The 23984-nt window shown below is 38.7% G+C and overlaps 2 protein-coding genes across 2 annotated transcripts; both read left to right on the forward strand.

The window, feature by feature from the left end:
• The first annotated feature begins 353 nt into the window (after positions 1-353).
• LOC145466218 (uncharacterized) lies at positions 354-22482 on the forward strand. The gene is made up of 10 exons (XM_081449954.1): positions 354-3750; positions 9892-10038; positions 10480-10607; positions 11577-11721; positions 12006-12087; positions 12411-15625; positions 15949-16103; positions 18083-18204; positions 19195-22316; positions 22438-22482. Exons 1-10 carry the CDS (start codon positions 3739-3741, stop codon positions 22480-22482), a joined length of 7173 nt encoding a protein of 2390 aa, XP_081306080.1. The 5' UTR covers positions 354-3738.
• LOC145465566 (uncharacterized) lies at positions 22459-23908 on the forward strand. The gene has a single exon (XM_081449340.1). The coding sequence runs from the start codon at positions 22512-22514 to the stop codon at positions 23364-23366; it is 855 nt and encodes a 284-aa protein (XP_081305466.1). The 5' UTR covers positions 22459-22511; the 3' UTR covers positions 23367-23908.
• The last annotated feature ends 76 nt before the right edge of the window (positions 23909-23984 follow it).

Raw genomic sequence — 23984 nt, forward strand, 5'->3', positions numbered from 1 at the left:
AGTATAGTCAAACCGTTCTGCTCTACTTTAAAAAAAAAAAAGAAAAAAAAAAAAACCCTTCTATAGAACACAGCATGTAAAGCCCTTCCGCAACAATAATGTGAAAAAAACGCCACAAATTTTACGAGCCGTAGGCGTCATGTGTGCCTGCCTATGATTGTCATCAGATGACATTTCCGGCCACCTGAAGCGTCGCAAGAATTACATTATTTTGAGACGTCACAGACATGCTTTGCCGCTCACGCGTCCAGCCGTCTCTTCTCGGGGAGGAACGTAGACCGGACTCGAGAAAGCGGCGGAAATCGAGCCTATTCTCGACAGTGAAAAGCGCTAAAAGAGAGATTCAGTTGTTGAGCATTTCAGGATACAAGGCTGTAATATCCATCATTACACACAACAGTAGCGTCAAATAAACGGCACGACAGCGAAGACTTCGAATTAGGAACCTTTTTCACGGGAGTATAACGTAGGTTTTAGTCCCGCAGAAACCATGAATTCGAACCAAAGCAGATCTGTCATGTCACGCGAATGTATCATCAGTGTCATGTCTTCACGTGCCGGTCCATGTGATCACAGTGGGCGATGCTCGCTGTGATTGGTTTAAATGTAACCTAATAAAATTGATCAAAGTTCAACGAGAACAGTGAATGAAACCGTTCTGTATCAGAGGTTTTCCGGGCTTTTTCTCGCGACTTCGCCGATCGTGGCTACGGCCTCCGGCAGCCCAAGCGAAGCGAAGTATTTTCGTTTGCCTCGCGCGAGTAAAAACCTCTGGTACCCAGGGAACGTCGAGCCTGACCCGGGCCAGCCTTTATACAGATCAAAACTGAAAACATGGGCTAGAAAGATGACAAACAAACAAACAACAAAAAAATTGAAAGTATAACAGGTATAACGGATGGTGGTAGGTCCTGATGGAACCCAAAGAAAAGTGAAACAAATGGTTATTTGACTGAAAGTTCCAACCATGAGCTTTTAGGCCACTGTTTACATCTAAGAATTGACGAAATTTCAACCCTTCTCGCCGGGTCAACCCGAGTCTCGACAAGGGTTACCCGGCAAGGGGGGCTGACCCGGCTTGACTACTGCTTTCATGTAAACGCTTATAAAAATTTGACTGTAAAAGGGTTGCCCGCCGCGGCGATTCAACCGGAGGAAAAACCACCCGGGGTCGTGTAGAGGGCCTTACACGGAAATTTCGTAGAATGGTGGAAAGATAACTTCAAAATATCTAGATGCACGTTTGAATATTGTCCGAGTGATTGGTCCGGATTTGGCAAACAAGGATTAACCAATGTCTTTGTGTTTTGCCAGGACTCGTACGTAAATTGAAAACAAATGTTGCTGGAAAACGTGATAGAATGAGACCGACGCAATCTGGACACCACGGGATGTGAAATAATATGCGACCGCAAGCGGATGTATCTGTCATCTCGACCTCGATTACCGACTTAAACCATGCCTGATCACATGGTAAAATCGAACTTTTACCTCTGTTATCTTTCTGTTATCTTGAGCGGCGCTCGCACACACACAATGTTTACCAGTAAAAAATCAAGTAAAGCTTAAATATCCATCTTGTAAATGTTGTAAATTAATTCTGGCTGGAAACGCGATTACTGTGAACTGAGGTGTGCAACTTGATCCTCTGACTGCGTAGAGAACCTTTTTTTGTTTGAAAAATGCGAATTAGTTGTTTATTAAAATTTTACTTACCTGCAAACAATAGTGGTCTGTTCTGCTGTCATTTTTAGTGAAATTAGATCGTTGTTCTTATCCTTTGACGCTCCCTTTCCCACGTCGAGTTGTATCCGTTGATCTGGTCGCGGAAAATTATCATAGCTGTCATATTCTGCCTAGATACATCTGGTCATCTGGAAATTACGTTTCTCGGTACGTAGAGTCTGTTCACATTTTGCAATTTTTTGCTCGAGGCTGCAGCGTCAAAATATTTTGTAATTAACATCGTTCTGATCGTTCCCCTATGTTTAGTGTATACTTTGTGTCCAACGGTGGGAAGCGCGGTCTGGATTTGCCGACCCGTTGTTGGAGCGTTTGCTGCCTGAGGTTGAGGTAAGAACTACTTCGAGTTGTAAATAAATGAGCCTATAAATTATTATATTTAATATTGCCAACGTTAAGCAAAGTCCGCGGGAAAAGCCGGCACTGTTTTTCAAACCGTATTCGCAATTATTGTATTTCAAACGCACCCGAACTGCCGAAAGTACAGCTTCATTGAGCTGGTCAAAGGCAAGACCACAAAAGGGTCTAAAATGTTTTCGAACTTGGAAGGGCTTTCGAAGTTGTCTCTTTATCTACTGTGATCTTACTTCCAAGTGCAATTTCTGTCACGACCACTGAGTAAAATCAAATCCTGGTACTGGTACTTTCAATGCGAACATGAACTATGCAGACTATGGAAACACATCTGCCTTTTCTGACAAAACGAGATAGTGTAATGATTGTTGATTATTTTTTCCCCGGCGTAAGAAAGTATTGTTCCATCAGTTTCTTTACTGTCCGATTGTGTTCTTTATAGAACCGAAAGCTGATTCCCTGTTATTGCCTTTTGGTATAGCCGAAACGTTGCCCGGGAATAGGTGTTAACCAACACTCTACTGTCCCACTCTACTTCGACTGATCTAAAGGCACGGTGCCAATTCAAGAAACAATTCTGATCTAACAACGGCCAGGCAGGATTCTTCTCATATGTGTTATATCTTTATTCGGGCTTATTTGTGCCTTTGTGGAAGTTATGGTTTTTACGGATCTAATAACTGTACTTTGCGATTTAGAAGGGAAAATACATCAGGGCATGCCTTGTCACATGCCAGAAAAGAGCTGAAGGTAATCATGTTAAACTCAAAAATCGTCATTATTTTTTCTCACGGGTTTCCGTTTGTTAATGCGCGTTTTTTCGCACATTTGGTTTTGGTAGACAATGTATTTTGCATCCCTGAGTTGTTACCGGAAATGGAGACCCAGTTTCGACGATGGCACGGAAAGTGAACAAAACCCCAATTCGAATTTTCGTACTCAGTAGTCAGGAACATTTACTTCAATAGGACCCATCCGAACTAGGCTGAATAAATTCGTTCGGCTTTGCTGAAAATTATGAAAAGTCTTATTGCAACCAATTTTCAATTTGGTCAACGTCTCCGCCATTTTAAAATCCAAAATTATTTGATGACCACAAGATGTCAATCACGCAAGAACGTGGACAACTTCTGTAAATTCACCGTCCGCTCTTGAAAAGTGAAATTATCAATGACAGATATTACTGGTCACATTGACCATAAACTGATAACGTGAACATTTTAGGACCTGGAACTGGCCTCTCAGAAGAAATGACCGCTTAGAAGAGGGTGACCATTAAACTGCAAGTTCACGCACTAAACTAAAACAGAATCATCGTACAAGACAAAAAGGCTATGGCTGGGGTTTTCCTACGAAAGTCCGAGTATTAAATTTTCTCTGTACCTTGACTAATGCTGACATAATAATAATAATAATAATAATAATGATAATGATAATGATAATGATAATGATAATGATAATGATAATGGTAATGGTAATGGTAATGATAATGATACTGATAATGATAATAAAAAGGAACTTGCATCTTACATGTATAGGGTAAAAATTCAGAAATAATAATAATAACAATAATAATAATAATACCTCATATTATATTTTACCTCAATCACAGGCCCAAATCCTAGGGGATGGTTCTGAATCATGTTTTCCAAGGTGAGTAGCACAATAAAAATTTGAGATAAGACTACTGTTGTGATCTTTTGGTCAGTGCATTTCCTGGATAATGTCACTCTTCATGTCAAGTATTCATGACAAAGATGATAACCGTAACTTAAAATAAGAGAGATTCACATGATGAACACAAAAGCACCTTTTTAATAAGCAAAAATTATTACAAAAGCTTACTACCACCAAGTGACCAGTAAGTTCCCGTATCACTTGTCATGATTACGATGTATACCATTACCGCTTGTAATTTCTCATGGTGAAAACAAAATGTCTCAAGCAGCTCTTTGATTGGTACCAATGATCTGAAATTCCTACCACCAAGTGACCAGTAAGTTCCCGTATCACTTTTCATGATAAAGATGTATACCGTTACTTTGAAGTTCACTTGGTGAAGACAAAATGTCTCAAGTAGCTTTTTGATTAACGAAACTGACTTATGAAATTAAAGACAAAATATCACAAGTAGCTTTTTCATTGGCACCGAATGATTATGAGAAATTACTACCACCAAGTGACCAGTAAGTTCCCATATCACTTTTCATGATAAAGATGTATACCGTTACTTTAAAGTTCACTTGGTGAAGACAAAATGTCTCAAGTGGTTTTTTGATTGGCACCCTATGATTATGAGAAATTACTACCACCAAGTGACCAGCAAGTTCCCGTATCACTATTCATGATCAAGATGTATACCGTTACTTTGAAGTTCACTTGGTGAAGACGAAATATCATAAGTAGCTTTTTCATTGGCAAAAACGATTAGAAATTACTACCACCAAGTGACCAGTAAGTTCCCGTATCACTTTCCATGATAAAGATGTATACCGTTACTTTAAAGTTGACTTGGTGAAGACAAAATGTCTCAAGCAGTTTTTTGATTGGCAGCAAATGATTATGAGAAATTACTACCACCAAGTGACCAGTAAGTTCCCGTATCACTTTCCATGGTAAAGATGTATACCGTTACTTTAAAGTTGACTTGGTGAAGACAAAATGTCTCAAGCAGTTTTTTGATTGGCAGCAAATGATTATGAGAAATTACTACCACCAAGTGACCAGTAAGTTCCCGTATCACTTTCCATGGTAAAGATGTATACCGTTACTTTAAAGTTGACTTGGTGAAGACAAAATGTCTCAAGCAGTTTTTTGATTGGCAGCAAATGATTATGAGAAATTACTACCACCAAGTGACCAGTAAGTTCCCGTATCACTTTCCATGGTAAAGATGTATACCGTTACTTTAAAGTTGACTTGGTGAAGACAAAATGTCTCAAGCAGTTTTTTGATTGGCAGCAAATGATTATGAGAAATTACTACCACCAAGTGACCAGTAAGTTCCCGTATCACTTTCCATGGTAAAGATGTATACCGTTACTTTAAAGTTGACTTGGTGAAGACAAAATGTCTCAAGCAGTTTTTTGATTGGCACCAAATGATTATGAGAAATTACTACCACCAAGTGACCAGTAAGTTCCCGTATCACTTTCCATGGTAAAGATGTATACCGTTACTTTGAAGTTCACTTGGTGAAGACAAAATGTCTCAAGCAGTTTTTTGATTGGCAGCAAATGATTTTGAGAAATTACTACCACCAAGTGACCGGTAAGTTCCCGTATCACTTTTCATGATAAAGATGTATACCGTTACTTTAAAGTTGACTTGGTGAAGACAAAATGTCTCAAGCAGTTTTTTGATTGGCACCAAATGATTATGAGAAATTACTACCACCAAGTGACCAGTAAGTTCCCGTATCACTTTTCATGATAAAGATGTATACCGTTACTTTGAAGTTCACTTGGTGAAGATAAAGTGTCTCAAGTAGCTTTTTGATTGGTGAAACTGACTTATGAAATTACTACCACTAAGTGACCACTAAGTTCCCGTATCACGTTCCATGGTAAAGATGTATACCGTTACTTTAAAGTTCACTTGGTGAAGACAAAATATCATAAGTAGCTTTTTAATTGGCAGAAATGATTAGAAATTACTACCACCAAGTGACCAGTAAGTTCCCGTATCACTTTTCATGATGAAGATGTATGCCATTACTTTGAAGTTCAGTTGGTGAAGACAAAATGTCTCTAGTAGCTTTTTGATTGGCGAAACTGACTTATGAAACTTCTACCACCAAGTGAACAGTAAGTTTCCCTATCACTTTCCGTGATAAAAATGTATACTGTTACTTTGAAGTTCACATGTTGAACTCGACAAAATGTCAGAAGCAGCCTTATAATCGGCACAAATGATTAGAAGTTGCCACCACCAAGTGATCAGTACCTTCCCATGAGTGACTGTTCTTGATAAGGGACAAAACTAGCAGACCAGTCAGTTCCCAGAAAGTTTCTGGCCTCTATGAAATGAAGTAGTAAATTACTGTTACTTTGAGTTTGAAATGTTGCTTCCCAGAAAACAGTTTGTGCTGCAATGTGTTGTTTTGTGCTTATTGCAAATTGTTATGTTGTCCATCTGGTTGCCATAAAAAGGTATGTCTCTATAAAGTCACATAGCTGTTCATATGTGTACATGTAGGTGTAAAGGACTGCATATTATACCGGCCTTAGTACTAAAAATATATCTAATACCATGACATATAATTAATTGAAACTCTATTGCAGTTGATACTGAATTACCCAACCTAATTACAAAATGTACATACAAGGAGGACATGTATCATTTTACCACGACTGCTATTAATCTCACAATCTGATTAGGTAATTTGCTGTTGTCACGCAATGCCTTCTTCAGCTTGCACTCTGAAAAAAAACATTTTTTTTGACATTGATTTGTTGTGGACTCACTTGGCTGCGCCTCTTGAGTCCACAACATTTTGATCACTGTGATGACGTTATCGTTGTTGATAAGAGCGCAGACCACGATAAACCACATTCGATTTCTTAAATTTATAATAATTAATGAGAATAAAAGTGAAAACAACAATGATAATAGTACTCTTAAAGATAATAATGATAATAGTAAATGCAAACTGTACCGAAATGAAAGGTATACAGTGGAGTTACATGTACTAGGGAAACAACTTTTGGTTTGAGTCATTGGGGGTTTGAGAAATGAGGAATTCACTCTTGTTTTTATCTAGGTTTTTGTAAATCTAATCCATATTTTTGTGGTGTAATATTGGAAGACAGCTGCACCAATTTGGAAAACACTGATGTGATGAATGCACCCTGTTTAAATATTGTTGTTGTTGTTGTTGTTATTATTTGTATTATTATTACCAGTGGGACCGTCAAAACAATATTATAATTATTATTAACAGTTATGTTAGTGACTGGCCCCTTGGGGGAGAGTGAATTTTGTTTCCCAAGAATTTCAATGTTTCCCGAGACAAAGTCGAAGGAAACATTGAGTTTCGATTCATCAAGTGATTTCTTATACCGTAAATCCTCGAATTAGCACCTGGGGCGCTTATTTCAAATTTAGGAGAAGAAGGGGGGGGGGGAGAGAGGGGTGCTTATTTAATTTTTCCCAAATCACGGCCTGACATGATCATTTTTTAAAAAATCATCTGTGCGTAAACAACAATATAAACTGTATGTCAACATAAAAAGCTGATCCTAAACTTTAAATTGCGGCACCATTGGTACTTGAAATTTTTTTTTTTCACTTACCGGTTCACAAACTGAAACAATGCACAAATCTATTACTACACAACGAAAACTGCTGTATACATCCTTTGTATTAGTCGTCCACAAAATGGGGGGAGGGGAAGGGGCGCTCATTTGAAGGGGGGCACTTATTGTAAATTTTGGCCTATAGGAGGGGCGCTTATTCGAGAGGGCACTTGTTCAAAGGGGGCGCTTATTCGAGGGGGGCACTAGTGCGAAGATTTACAGTATAGCAAAACAAATGGATCAAATCGACAGAAAACAAATAATCACTTTATTGCCAAGTGATATGCAACAGCAGTCAACATTGCGCGGGTAACAGTAAACTGCTTCCTGTTTGATGTCATGGTTTTTGCAATATTGCCCGCTCATGACATTTGGCGGAAAACAGCTGTTTCATTGTTATATTTCATGTGAACATTAACTAGCCAATGAATGGGCGTAATGAGTGGGAAAAAAGCCAGCTATATAACAATTTAATATGTAATATACAGGTCACAGGAGAGGTTGTATTGTACTGCACTGGTTATTAATTCATGTGCTATGTTAAAACCATTTGTATGGTCCCAGACAATGCTAATGTTATCAATGAAAATGACCAAGGAGTATAAACAATTCAATCAATCAATCAAGCACTCTCAATCAGTCAATTAAATCAATCAATAGCATAAGTTTAATTTTGACACTGACAGTGTGTTTCAGCAGCATGGTTGTTCAGAAACATGGGAAAATCGGAAACTTGTTATTGCAAAAAATAGGAAAATTAGGAACTTTCTTTGAAAAAATAGGAAAATCAATGCTATTTTGATGGACTAAGATAGTTTCCCTGCAACCCATCAGCTATGTCAGTCTGCCACTTTAGTCAGTGATGCAACAGTTTGGCATAAGGACATGTATGGATAACTAATATATTTTCCATGGTTTAATGCACAATGTTATTATCTGTTGACTTTAACACAAGTCACCTGAACTACATTAATAAATGTAGTAGATAAAAGAGGTGAAGAAGAAAATCATTGCAAAAATATGTTTCAAACAGTAAGTCTAACTTATGGAAAGAAATCCAGTAAGCAACAGAGAACAAAGAATGAATTACTGTCACTAACAGTTTTGTTGATTAATTTTATATCATCAAAGTCATGACACCGATTGTTTAATTATAAGTCGACATGTACATCTGAAACACCCAGTAAGGCTTAAATCTATTTTTAATTTTGTAACACATGCTTGGCCAAAAAAAGGAAAAATAGGAGGTTTCACTTCAACAAAATAGAAGAAATAGGAAACTGCTCAAAAAATAAGGGGAAAAAATAGGAACTGGACATGCTGCACTGATTTAGGCTAGTCAATTAATGATCAATCAATAATTAACACTAAACTTGTCCCAGAAATTATTGATATCATTTAGTGTATGAATGGTCCCAAAAACACACACTATTTATCACAGGGCTTGAAAAAAGTGCCGTCCGTTTGTCCGGGACTAGTAGATTTTCCTCCTGGGCAAGTAACTTTTCGTTGTCACTTAATTATCTGATCGCCAAGGACCCAGGTCTTGGTTAATGAGGTCTAATAATACCTGGTGTAACAAAACCTTGCAATGAAGTCATATATAGTATAAAGGAAAAAAAAAGTCAAGCCAGTTTCACATATATCTGCCATTAATATATACATTGCTGTATGTGTAGGCTTTCATTGAAAGAACTTCACCATTTTTTACTCAAAATCTAGCCCTCCAATTATAATACATGTAGCTCATAAAGTGAGTCTTTTGGTTTAAAACTACTACATCAATGCAGATGATTTAAATCTTTCTTGTAAAGAGTCAGGAGAGCACACTTTCGGGTAAAAGTGATGAAACATCATTTCATGAAATATCATCTCAATTTATTTATGTATGCTACTTTGTAAGCTGCAGAAACAAAGCAGCTTAAAAAAATTTCAGGATTGAATTGAATTCCAAGGCAACCCATGACCACTGTAATTCTTCCACTTGCTCTACCAACTGAATTGTTGACTGAAGTCAGTTTTATGCCACAAAAACAAGACAGTCTAAACAAAAACACCTTTATAACAATTATCTTGATACTTTTAAAATTTTAATTAATTTGTGGCATGGCCATATTGTTCTGATGCAAGAAATGTAGCTTTTATATTTCTGATGCCACCCTTAGTTGAAGTCTCATGGGGTGGGCAAGAAAAGAGTGATTTTCTGCCCATCTGATTATTTCATTTACTTGTTAGTTATTTCTTCACAGTTGTTTTCTGTGAATAGCCAATGACACAATATATAATTAGGTCATAAAGTTTAAGGATAAAACCCTTACTGAGAAAAATATAGACAAAGTAATTCTATGCTTAAAAGGAACTTGTAACAAATTAACCAAATGTTGTCTCTTGCACACTGACTAACTTCAATTTCTACACCATAAGTATAAGCTATCTACTATATTTGTATCTGAATCTTTTAGTGGTCATTTGCTTAATTTTCTTTGTCTGTTTACAGCAATATCCTACTGATTTGGTGGCATACAGAAAATTTTTCCGTAAACCAGAGCCAAGCTATATATTCCTACCCAAATCTTCAAAAAAGTTGAGGAAAAGAAACAAGTCCCCAGCAAGTTGTATACCCTCAAACCATAAAAATGGAAAGGTAAATTATCATGTCAGCAAACTATCATGAAGGCATTGTTTTTGTAAATGCTCAAATACCTTCTTCTCCAGGGGTTTATTTAGAAAATGACATTCCGTACCACTGTTACTTATTCAAGAGGAGGGTTTTTTTTTACGTGCTTCAGAGTGAATTAACCAACACTTAATTATTTTAGCAACCAAGGAAACACCTTATGTTTTGAAGACATTGGTGGAAAATTAAGGGTAAACTTTCGATAGTTATGAAAAAACTCGAGGAAGGCCGTATTTTATTGATAGTATTCTGCAGATTTGATATTTTAAGTCCGAATAATCTTGGTCACATTGTTTCCTTTTGCAGTCACATTTTCCAATTCTTCTCTGAAAAAAAGTGTTGTGCATAAGTTACCATGCTTGACATGTGATGTAAAGCATAATTAATTTAATTTGTATCTGGTCATAGGCTAAAGCCCATGTAAGCAGAAAGAAATGCAAGAGATTACCTCCATCTGACACATATGGGAGCACACTAGACTTTGATTCTCCTGTATTAGATTCATTTTCTGAAGATGATTCTCATCCTGTCGATAAGTAAGTGTACAAGTCAAACAGTCTTTTTCATGTTTGTGGAGGCAGTCTGGCTGCGTGGTTAGAGCACTGGAATTGAAATCCGTAGGTCCCGGGTTCAAATCCTGCTCTGACCACTAGCTGATGTTGTTCTCGGTGGCTCCGAGTTCAATTCTCGGCTACACTTGTAAATTATAGCCAACTGGTATGACTCCCGCCAGCTGGGATTCTCAACCTAGTTATGTTTATTTCAATATTTATTTATCATTGATTGTTTACATATTGGTCCTGAAAAGCCCCAATGGGGAGTGGCCAATTAAGTGTACATTTTTTCTATATATTATTTTTTTCTGGGCTCATAACGGCTTTAACCTGCAACCAGCTGGTAACATATTTCACCTTCCCATCTACTTTTTCTTTTCAGTCATTTCATGTAAATGATTAAATAAATCCCATGAAGGCAGGGATACATTGGCCAGGATAAAACCCTGGATAATGTCAAAAAAAATTGTTGTACATTCAATGGAATGCTTAGCTAGCATTGGTTTATTCAGTATAATTATTCCCTGGAACTACAGTGTACATTTCTCAGATGTATCTTGAGTCTGAGGTTATTTTATATGTGTTCATGTAGTGATTGAGGAAAAAAACAAATTGTGCCAGATTCGCAATGCGGTGGGCAAGCATGCAGGTTCACAGGGCCACACAAGTGAGAATCTTTCAAGGATCCTCGAGCATCTTAACCAAGATCCTCAAAGATCTGGTCAAGAACATTATCTTTAAGGATCTTAAGCAAGTGTTAAAAAGTTATAATAGTTGTAAGATCCTAAAAGATCCTGTAAAGTTTTTCAGCAGGACAACAGGCTGTTTGAACAACAAATTAGTTCCCATATTGTGATAAAACAGCAAAGAGGTATCCACTGTACTATTATAACAGGGTACTGCTAAATGGGTTCCTTAGCTTACATACAGTTTGTTTTTGTTTATTAATAGGATGACATTTATAGTGTTTCATACCCAGTATACAATAAAAATGTGTCTACCAAGCCATACAAGTGTTGAGCAACTTCAATTAAAACTGTATACCCTAACAGAGATTCCACCCCGGAACCAGAGACTGTTTTATCAGGACACACTGGTAGGTCAATAACCAAATAGCCACTGTGGGTACCCAGCCATGACTGGCCATAGACCTCTGAGTGATGACTTGAGAAATTCCCCAAGGATGGGACATAGTAACTGAGCATTCACTCAGGACAAAATAAGCAGTGTAATTCTCTTCTAATATCTGTGACAACAATTTCAAAATCATGTTGTAGAGCAAATCTAAAGACCATAATTGTTTTACCACACAATAGTGATCTATTTTAAGTAAGGGAAAAAACTGCCCTTTGAATTCATTCTACTTCAATTTCCTTACAGATTACATCTGCTCATAACCTAGCAGACTTCAAATGTGATGCCATGTCCTTAGCACTGGTAAAGGGTCCTGTCTTTGGAGGAGGTAATATTCAAATGTGTACCAAAATAAACTACTAGCATCTAAGAAAATGTTATTTTTTTGAAGGACAAGTTAAAGTAATATTTGGTTGCAAAATTAATTTTTTTCATTATACTGGGGTAAATTCATTTGCTCATTTTGTCACTTAACCTCATCATGCTCTTAGCAGAACCAATGCTGACTTCCACACATGTTGTACTCACTGCACAATAAACCACTACTGTTGGTATTGATTATTGTTGGTTAAGTTGAATAAGAAACTCACAACTCAAATTTGGTTTGAATAAACTGATACCTTAAAAAAACTGATCAATTTTTTTTTCTAGGTAAAGAAACAGAAAACCAATTTTCTCTAGAAGCCCTAACCGAGTGGTTGTGCAGCAGTTATGAGGAGACAGACAAATCCTGGTACATTTCTAAAGACAACCTTTTCAGAGAAGCCATCGACTACTTCAAGGTTTCAGACACTGCATCCAATAAAAGAATTTTTTTTGAGATAATAGGCCGCAATATCTTTGGAAAGATCCCAGAGTTCATGACAGTTAATCTTAAATCGAAGAAACAAATAAGAGGGCTGCAGAAAAGAGGGGTGCGACCAGGTAGTAATGCTGCACAATCAGCAAGAGACCGCAATTCAACAGAAATGAAATGTGAAATTAAAAATGATAGCAGAGAAGGTGAAAATGAAAGGACTGTCAACAGTGGAGTGGTCAGTGAAGATATTGAAGGTGTAACAATTGACACTGAGGTAGAGAAAACTGGTGGAAATAAAGAAGACAAGATAGGAAGAGAAGATGAAAATGAAAGGAATGTCAACAGTGAAGCAGTCAGTGAAGATATTGAAGGTGTAGTGACTGACTCTGAGATAGACCAAACTGGTGGAAACAAAGAAAACAAGATAGGAAGAGAAGATGAAAATGAAAGGAATGTCAACAGTGGAGCAGTCAGTGAAGATATTGAAGGTGTAATGACTGACACTGAGATTGAGCAAACTGGTGAAAACAAAAAAGACAAGATAAGAAGAGAAGATGCAAATGAAAGGAATGCCCATGGTGGAGCAGTCAGTGAAGATACTAAAGGTGTAACAATTGACACTGAGAAAGAGCAAACTGGTGGAAACAAAGAAGAGAAGTTAGGAGTAGAAGATGCAAATGAAAGGAATGCTTGTGGTGGAGCAGTCAGTGAAGATACTAAAGGTGTAACAATTGACACTGAGAAAGAGCAAACTGGTGGAAACAAAGAAGAGACGTTAGGAGTAGAAGATGAAGAAGAAAGGAATGTCCATGGTGGTGCAGTCAGTGACTATATTAAAGGTGTAATTATTGACACTGAGATAGAGCAAACTGGTGGAAACAAAGAAAAGGAAGAGAAGATGCAAATGACAAATAACAAGAATGTCAAAGGTAGAGAGATAAGAAGAGAAGATGCAAATGAAAGGAATGCCCATGGTGGAGCAGTCAGTGGAGATATTGAAGGTGTAATGACTGACACTGAGATAGAGCAAACTGGTGGAAACAAAGAAGAGAAGATAGGAGTAGAAGATGAAAATGAAAGGAGTGCTGGTGGTGTAGCAGTCAGTGTAGATATTGAACATGTAACAATTGACACTGAGAAAGAGCAAACTGGTGGATACAAAGAAGACAAAAAGGGAAGAGAAGATGCAAATATAAGGAATGTCAACGGTGGAGCAGTTAGTGAAGATATTGAAGGTGTCATGACTGACACTGCGATAGAGCAAACTGGTGGAAACAAAGAAGAGAAGATAGGAGTAGAAGATGAAGAACAAAGGAATGTCCATGGTGGAGCGGTCAGTGACGATATTGTAGGTGTAACAATTGACACTGAGATAGAGCAAACTGGTGGAAACAAAGAAGACAAGATAGGAAGAGAAGATGAAAAAGAAAGGAATGTCAACAGCAAAGCCGTCAGTGAAGATATTGAAGGTGTAACAATTGACACTGAGAAAGAGCAAACTTGGTGGGACCTGAATGCAATGAAAATGAAATGTGATGGCGACCTTGATTCAGATGATATGGATCAGGCAGATGAAGTAACACTAAAACACACATGTACTATTGCTAGTGCTGAGGATATGTTTTGTAACAAGGTAATGCTGTCAAGTAGACAGTGGAACAATGCAAATGTCAAGGATCTAAAGCCTCAAGAGTTAGATTGCCAGAATTTTAAACAGTACTTGTCTTTTTCCGTTCCTAAACCACTGCCACGAGTAAACAGTGAAGAAAGGATGGCGATTTACCAGTCATCTGGTTACTCAACAAGCCACTCAAACAACTGTCTGAGGGCATTCCTGATCAAGGCCTTCCCACCAGTTCCGGTGTGCAACGCTGCAGCAAAAGATTTTAGCAGCTTAACTTTCCCTAGTGATGTCCTGCCACAGTTCACTGGTACATGCTACAGCTCCATTAGGAATCGAACCAGATTCTCTATACAATGTGTGGTGTGCCCTCTCTACCAAGAAAGATGTACCAGACAAGGTGTTTTCTCAAAAGTGTCTAGTTGTGGAGGTAAAGATCTAGATGGAATCTCGCAGGCCATGATACACCATAAGCTCCGTCTGCACCAGTCGGCATTAGCATACTTCAGTGGCTCTTCTGCAACAGTCACAATGGTGGAATCGAACGTCAATAGGGATGTTCGCCAAACACAACAGAGAACTATTTTCCAGGCCCTAAAACTGAATGAGTCCAACACTACAAGTAAGGTTGCACATTGTCTTGGCTTCTTCGAAAATCAAGAAATAGTGGAATCCTACAAAGACAGTTCTGGTATAAGACGGATGACAGCCAAGACATTGTTTCAACGAGAAAGGAGTAAAGGAAAGTTCCAGTGCTTCCACAAGGTTGGACATGAAAAATGTTTAACATGGGCAGGATGGAAAGAGATACATGCAGAGGAAGCCGCAAAGTTGACTGAGAGTAGATCAAGCAGGGCAGCATATGTAACAGTTAACAGGAAAGTTAATTATGATGGAAAAAGCATCCAAGTCAAAGCAGCAATCAAGAGTTTAGACCCTCCATGTTCTGGTAAACCTAGCGGAAACATCAATCACCCATTCACTTGTGATAACTGTTACAACCTTCAGCATTATCTGTTGGATCTACACAAGAAAAAGTCTCGAGCAAAACTGACACAGAAGGGAGAAGGAAGAGTAGGAAAAAGAGGTTTTCGCCTTGATTATGCAACACAGACTGAGTTAAAGGAAAAACTGCATACAATAACTTCAGAGAAGAGGAATTTGGAGAAAACAGTCGTAACAAGGATGCAGCAAAGAGATGTGCTGAGCTGGGAGGAGATGCTGCATAACAGTTGCAAGCATGGTTATCAAGAGAAACTGATTGTTGACTTACTTGCATTGTTTAGAGAGGATATAGACGTAAAAAAACCCGTGCAAGTCACAGTTCTCACCAACCTCGTGGGAAAACTTAAAGGAAATGTCAATCACAAATACATACCACTCATAAAAATGATTGCCAAGTTACACAAAACACGACTTGGGGAGACCAACTACGATCTAATGAGTGTAAGTATGTAATCTGCAATACAGCAAAAACGCCTGTATTTAAAAATAAACATGTTGGTTAAGAATCTAAGCCAAGATTTGCCTTCTAGACCCATTGTACATTGAGAACCTCTTTTAGCCTAAAAGTTTGGTGTAGAAGCTTCTATGTGGTTTTAGGGTTTTGAATATCATGAATATACCAATGAATTAGGAATATGGCACGGTTATTATAAATGACATTTTTTTCATTCCTCAGAGTAACACTGATTTCCTGAAACAGAAGTTTGTATATTATGGCTACAATGAAAACCTCATGTTAATTTTATTTTTCTTCTCTTCTTCAGAGTATGTTTGGCCTTCCTTGTAGCACTACCTGTGACAGTTACATGCTCAAAGAAAAACTTCAGCCAGGCTTTAATCTTCCTGTCATTAAACATGCAGCTCAACTATACAATGGTGTACCAGTGATTGAAGCTAGTGATGAAGCAAGGGCTCTTAGGTAAGATCTGTATACCTGTTACATATACAGCAGCCTTTCAAATAGCATTGTCATGCAATAGCACATTGTTGAATAGACATGTATTAAAAACTGGATCATTGGATAATGCAATTCTTTCGCTGGCTTAGCCATCATGAGTTCTATGTTAATGAATTTAACCTTAATGGAAGCTCACAAAAACATCACAATTGACCACATCAGATTCTGTATTTAATATCTTGCCAAGTATTTACAGTATTGCAGATTTAATATCACATCTCTTAATCATTTGAAAGGGCAAAAAGGTAGTTTCCAGAAAAAAATAGGCTGGCTCCATGGAAACTAATATTAAATTTACAGAATTTTAATCAGCAGAACTTGGTAAAAATAAAAAGTAAAAATTTGAGAGAAACAAAAAATACTGTTAAACTCTGCTGTTCGAATTTGTTGCAGAAAGAAACATTTCTCATGTATATATGAGCAGACGCATCCTAAAAACAAAACAGAAATCGAGAAAACCTAGAATTAACAATAATTTTTTGCGAGACGTTAACAGAAAGATTGCGTTTCAGTCGCCATGGCAACTGCACAAATGTGCAAATTGCAGTCTGGAACGAACGCTGCAAAGCAAACCTTTTATCCAAAGTTACTGAGCTCTACGCTTCGTAAGTTGGCTTAATACACATAAGCCTTAAGTTTCATTCAAGAATTAAGTGAGATTCTAAAAGTAACCAAAACTCGGCAGGATTGTAGATTACCGGGCCACTCATCTGCATCTTATTGAATTTGAATGGTTCCTTTTGTTTCTGTATGCTTCGTTCTTAAAGGCAGTGAGACATGTGTAATTAAGTGGCCCGGTATTGTAAAATCGCTCCAAACTGGCGATCCGAGGAGTATTTAGTCGAATTTGGACACACGTCTTCACATCGAGAACTCGTGTAAAACGACACGTGGGAACGTTTACCCATAATTCCTGCTCCGAATTTCAAGATAATTCTGGAACTTACTTCCTTAATTATTTACGATACCTCCTGCGTTATTTTCCTCCCCAAAAACCATCTTCAGAATCTCTTAGATTCGTTGTGGTGTCTCCGCCATTACGAAAGGGCTTGAAGATAGAAGAATGGTCATGTATACCATATTCAAGTGTCTTGGATCAAAATCAGCCAGTGATTGGGTCATTGATTATACTCCATCCGATTCATGCAGTACAAATTTGATAGAAATCGGAATTAACGCGATTTTTTGGCAAGGTATTTTCCTATGGAGCACTGGTGACCTCCCGATCACAGAGCGAACAGTAGTGGCAAACGAAACTAATAGCGTCGGAACGTTCCTCGAACGAATATAGTCAAAAGAATTAGTCTCGAAGTGTCCTTCTTTGAAAAAGCTTAGATTTTGGTGACCAGATTTGTCTGAGTGAGCAGGGAACAGGGCGCAGTAGTGAGAGCGCTCGCCTCCTACAATTTGGCCCGGGTTCGATTCCGGCCCGGTACCATATCTGGATTGAGTTTGTTGTTGGTTCTCGCCTTGCTCCGAGGGTTTTCCTCCGGGTTTTCCGGTTTTCCTCCTCCACGAAATCATCACTACAAATTCCATTTGGACCAGGATAGAGGGCCCGCATGAAAACCAACTAAGGCTGATGTGGTTACCTCTCTAAATATTGCAGTTTAGAGGCGAACATTTTATAGAAGAAGGTCGCCAAAAGGCGATCTCTGAAAACCTTGAGCTTGCAGAGCTGTGATAGAATTGAAAATCTGAATAGAACAAGTGCCCCAGTGACCACTGCTGACCTGTTTCCCGCAGGGATAACTAATACATTGATTCGACACATTGATGCATTTGATTCGTTGGTCGTTGTCTCACCAGGGGACCCTCGTCACCGTAAATGTCTAATTACTGATTAAGCACAAACTCCTTGTATGCCTAAGTCACTGAATATACCATAATTGTGTAGACCACATATATCAGCTAGTAAAATATGTTTCCTTGTAATGCAGATTCCTCCAGGCAGTCCAGAATGAAAGTGGGGATGTTACGTTAATCGGAAAATGCTGGAATGCTGATGTTGACAAATGGGACAATGATGTTCTTAGAATTCCAAAGAAAGATGAGAGCAAAGGTACGATTATAGCTATGTCAGTAAGTTTCTTTTGCTCCTGAGTCGCCCTGGAACACTTGGCCCAGATTAAGGGTGTTTTGCGGAAGGGAAATCCAAGATTGCATTCTTAAATCCAAAAACGGATATTGAGTCTCTTTACAAACAGGTTAATCCAGGATCGCTCGTCTAATGGTGCATCAAAGGAACCGAAGAATCCACTCCGCGCGAGGATTCTTTGTTTGCTTTGATGGGCGGTGCAAATGGCGGCTGTGGTCTGAGAACCCTGTGATATTATATTCTGGATGGCGACTCGTTCCAGTAAAAACACAATAAAATATATAATAAACAAATATAACATAAACAATTTCTTATCATTTTATGCCAGTGGCAGATCTAGGGGAGGGGCCCGGGGGGCCCGCCTCTCCCTTATTTGGGGTAAAAAAGGAAGAAATCACAGAACAAAGAAAAGCCAGCAGGGCAATCAAAACAACACCGGGCCCCCCTCTTAGCTTAAGGTCTGGATCCGCCGCTGTATGCTAGAGTACGTTCACTGACTTCTAGAGAGCAATTGCGAAATCGGTAAAAGCACAGCAATGATGAATCCTTTTTCAAGCAAAATAAAGTCGTGTAATAAAATGTGGGTATAGGAGCCCTCCAAGTATGGCCACTTATACAGGTAACCGTATCGAAGACAGGCAATATGGGACTAAAAAAGGGTGACCGCAACTGCTTAACAGAGGTGACCGGTCAATACAGGTAGCAAGACACAACGTTTCTTTGAGCGGAAATTCTGGGCTATGATAGATGAAAGTAGACTCTTGAACACTTTCTCTACCTATTTAAAATATTATTTAGTCGTCTTTTGAAAGCAGTATTTTTCTATTCTCCTTGACAGTGCCTCTTTAAAAGATGCAACATTTCAAAAATTCCCTACTGAACTTTCGCTGTTAGGAGCAAGGTTCTAGGTGTCATATTGAAGTTCTCTGATGATTATGGACTTTTTATTTGAAGGTGATGAAGATGACTTTGCGTCCCTTAAGAGAATGGTGGATGAAATCATTGCAAGCCGACAGTTAGCTTCTAAAGTTGCTATACACAATTTGTGTAACCTAACAGGTCAAGTATCTCAGCCTCTAGTATATCTTATGTGGCCAACACCAAACAGCGGTTACGGTGGCTCCCATCTTCTGAAAATTTGGAGAAAGGTTATACAACACTGTGCAGCAAATAATGTTAACCTTGTTGGACACTCTGTTGACTCGGCTGGTTTTTCTCTCTCAGCATCTGTGCAGCTCATGACACCAACAGAATCTGCAGTTGCTGAGGGTATTAACTATTTAGGCCTTGATGTTCCAGATGAAAAATTTGTTGCCCCATACTTTTGGAAGCTGCCTAGTATTGCGTATGGAGACTATGACCATTTAAGGAGAACATTTCTGCGTGTACTGAAATATAGCACTCGAAATCTCACATTCTACAAAGATGCACGTGGAAGTGCTGTAGCCACAATCAATCACCTTCATGAACTGATGCATATATGTAAAGAAAAAGGTCAGAGTGTTCCATTCTCAGCAAACGATCTTCTCCTAATAAGTTTTTTTGACCAACGACCAGACACGGCCAATAGAATCTTTACACTAAAGGTTGTCGATATGCTTCATAAATATGTCAAGGGCTCGGAAGGAACTTGCCTCTATATTACTGCTGTACATTTTTTAACTGAACCTTTCTTCAATGCGAGCTATGGTTCTCCAGAAGAAATCCAAAAGGCTCTCTCAACAGGAATTACAATCTTGCGACTTTGGAAAAGATACCTTGAAATCAAGAAAATGAAGCTCCACTCCCAAAAAAATGCAGCTAAAATCAAAGAAAGGAGAGGAAACTTCATTACATATGGAGCCTACACAACATCTGAACTACTCTTCTCTGCTGGCTGCCAACACTCCTTGGCAATGTTCTTACACTTCAAGCATCTTGGACCTGAAGTATGTTCGCCACATCGATCCGGAACAATTACCACAGAGAAGATCATTGGACAGTTGCAGGGCAAAACCAATCAACTCCAGTCACTAGATACCTCGCCGACATACGCTGATATGATCAGTAAGACGAAAGATCTGGCATTCATCAACGAAGCTCTGTCTGAGTTATCATCATATGAAGGAATACGAATCCCTGCCACAAGCAATAGGAAATTGTCCCACTTCCAAGTCCGCAAAGGGAATGATACTCCATACCAGTACCCATGTACCTATAAAGAGTTTTTAGAAAGACAGCGTTCTATGCATAGAGCTGGCGTTAAACAGGCACAGGATGTTATAAGAAAATTCTTACCAGATGAGTTCGAGACTACCCTAACAGTAAATGGTTGTTGGACAATGCCTTACAGATTTACCAAGCCTGCTGAGATCGTTATAGTATCAGACCAACCGCCGTCTTATGATAAATTGGAAGTTTTTCTTGACATAAATACGCCGAACAGTGTAGAAAACGAAGTAGTGATGGAGAGCCTACTTATAGAAAACGAGGAAGACGAGTTTATGAGACAACCCTTCCAACTTGATGAAGTCGACGATGAGCAGCAAATGACTGCAGATAAAACAGAGAAATTGGAGTCAGATGATGATGAGGACCTAGATTCAGAACAACCTAGCGAGAGGAAATCTAAATGGTACATTGAAAGGAATGGTTCTCCGATTCATATAAAGAAAGCTTTGAAGTTGCTGATCCCAAGAGAGTTTATCTCGAAAGAACGAAGCCGCAGACATTGGGTTACTAATTCCCTCCACACTTCTCTCAAACCCATTGACCCATCTCACGATGTAATTCAGTTTAGGGACGTGGCAGTTGCAGACAAAGATGACTACTTCATTCTTCATATTTTGTCTATCTTATCTGAAGATGGAAAAGAACTAGTCAGCACCAGTTCTAAATGCAGACACATCGTCAGAGGCATAATCTACCGAGATGTAGAAAGTAACCAGTATGGTTTTGTGAGCTCTGTTTTTGTCTCTCGATGGTTTCCAGTCAGTAAAGTACTAATGGAAGTAGTGCTTGAGACCGACAGTGATGGCATAGCAAAGTTATCTGAAAAGAGCCAACTCGACCTGGAGACTGGGCTTGCAAATTACAACCGTAGTGAAACAGGCATTGATGAAATTGCTGAGTGTGCTGACGACAACAAATTTTACGAGGTTGAAAAAATAATTGACGTCCGTCTAAATAGACAGTACCACTCCGAGGAGTACAAAGTGCGTTTCAAAGGATATAGCTCTGAGGACGACATGTGGCTTCCAAGTTCTTCTTTCCGAGAGCCTGTTCAGTTTCAGACTGTTTCAAAGAGAGGGAGAGCGCGGAAACATAGAACCAAAGATGAAGGCGAAGTTGAAGTCCAGCAACGGAAGAAGATGAAGAGTTCAAATGTTACGACAGCCAATAATCCAAATTCAGAGAGTCATGAAAGAATAAAGAAAGATGTGCCTACTGGTAAGATTCCATTACCAAGAAAGAAAACTCCCCTCACCAAGACAGGTAAAAAGAAGAAATCTACCAAAAAGAAAGACGGAAAAAACTTCAGAAAGTCCCTTCGCAGCCAGTCTCTACCAGAATGCAATTCCAGTGGAAGCGACCTGGAAACCCATTTTGCTCCGCAAACCAAGAGGAAATGTAAACGAAAGACTCCAAGTGAAAAACCTGGCAGTAAATTAGGTGAAAGCGTAAATGTTATTTTGGAGAAAAGACAGTCATACGCTGGTGATGATCATGGAGATGATATTGACCCATCAACCACCCACAGCAGTCGCGGCTCTTGGTCTGATAACGGAAAAAGCGATGGAGACCAATTACAAGTGTGCAGAGGCTCCTTTCACCAGTCTTGGCATGAGGACTTCCAGTGTCCTGGACAGCAGTGTTCATCGATAACCCTTACCTCTTTGCTATATACTACAGTTAAACCTGTAGAGTCCTGGAAAGCAAGTGATCTTGACCAAGTCCTACTCACAGGAGACAAAGTACATTTCAACCAGCTTTGCTACATTGGAAAATCCGCAAGCGGTGGACTTAAGTTAGCTCTTGATGAACTTCCTAAAGACTTGCAATGTTTCCGTTTTCAGTTTTTTACAGAGAGAGAAATAGTAGGTGGGACAATTGATAAAAGGGACACTACCTCAGACGATGATGACTTCGCTAGATTAGAGGACATCTTTGAAAAATGTCAAAAAGAGAAAGCAACTGGATTATTGTTACGAATTTTAGACTACACTATTGCCTGTGCACCAAACTATTCCACATGGCATGTAATAGATTCTCATGCAAGAAATTCGAGAGGAATGGTAGATGAAAAGGGGTCTTCAGTGGTGCTTAAATTCGACAACTTCAATGCCCTTATTTATTACACAAGATCCTTCGTTGAGGCTGCAACCTCTCAAAGAAGTCTCACCATAGATGATCTAACATTTGAAGCACTCGTCTTGAACATCAAAGAACGAAAGTCAGCAGAAAGTGACGATGTCCTCATTTTTCCTGTGTCCAGTCTGTTATCGTATCAAACCAGCTTTGGAAGTGTAGATGTGCACAGTTGCTTTACAGTGTGCCTCGAGAAAGACCAAGAAATGAATGATGACGTTCTGGATTTTTATTTGCTCCACGCCGCTGAAAATCAGCTACATTGCGATTTAAAGAAGATGTTATATCTATATAATTCCTGTTTCTATAAGAAATTATCGCAATTCAACCCACAGGCGTTAATGAAATGGACAAAAAATACAGACATTTTCTCCAAGAAGTATCTAGTAATTCCCGTGTGTAATAGTCGCCATTGGATTTTGGTAATCGTCAGGATAGATTCCAGCATCAGGCTGATGATACTCGATTCCCTACACAAGGAGCAAAAAACTGTTGAACGTAGGATAGTTAGATACCTTAAAGACATGTGGTCAGCTAGACCACCACAAGGTGGAAAAAAGACCCTGGAGGTGGAAGAGGTCAGCTATCCTACAGTCCCTCAACAGCCAAACGACAAAGACTGTGGTTTATACGTAATGAAATGTTTCGAACAGTTCTTGGAATTAGTCAACAGAGACTTGCAGTGGTCTACATGGAAGCCAAACTTCTCCCACCGAGACATTCTCTCCCTCCGTAAGATAGTTAAAAATACTATTATGGATGAAGTATCCAGTAAGTGAAAAAGAGTTTGAATAATTAAGCAATAGACCACACTCTATTTAAACAATAGAATGTTCCTGTAGTTGCCCGAGAAGCGAAGAAAGTGAGAAGGTCGAAGGGTATTTGTGATTTTTTACGTGGCAGCGATAAGCAGCAAGTTGTAGTATTATGTATACGAAACTACTGGGGCCTTTGATTTGACGGACCAAATCTGCCTAAACTAAGAATCATAAGTTACTGTTTTCAGTTAGATTTCGTAACGACTTTAAATTAAGAAATGTGCGTATATGTTCTGTTCTTATTAATTCCTAGAAGACAAAAGTTGAGTTGTTTTGTAGGCACTTTGCGGTAACTGGTATATCTTTTAGAGTGATAACTTGCATCACTACAACTTTAAGGGCCCATTAACTTATCTTTTTAAGCCGTTGCTGAGGAAAATTTATTTTCTTATAACCTTGTCATTTGTACATAGTTCAGGGTTATTTCATGTACTTTATCTTAACCATCATCAGTTACACAAGTGTTGAAGTCATCAGGCCACGCGCATGGTCATGTGACTCAATCTGAAAAAATGTAAAGTCACCCAAGCATATTACCTCGTGGGGATTTATACCTTGATTCAGTATTCTAACCTAAAT

The sequence above is a fragment of the Orbicella franksi genome, chromosome 13 (assembly GCF_964199315.1).
Source record: "Orbicella franksi chromosome 13, jaOrbFran1.1, whole genome shotgun sequence".
Taxonomy (NCBI): Eukaryota; Metazoa; Cnidaria; class Anthozoa; order Scleractinia; family Merulinidae; genus Orbicella; species Orbicella franksi.

Coding starts and splice junctions, on each gene's coding strand:
- LOC145465566 (XM_081449340.1), top strand. CDS start 22,512: ATGGTAGATGAAAAGGGGTCTTCAGTGGTGCTTAAATTCGACAACTTC.
- LOC145466218 (XM_081449954.1), top strand. Junction 10,039..10,479: donor CAAACCATAAAAATGGAAAG/GTAAATTATCAT, acceptor ATCTGGTCATAG/GCTAAAGCCCATGTAAGCAG. Junction 12,088..12,410: donor GGGTCCTGTCTTTGGAGGAG/GTAATATTCAAA, acceptor TTTTTTTTCTAG/GTAAAGAAACAGAAAACCAA.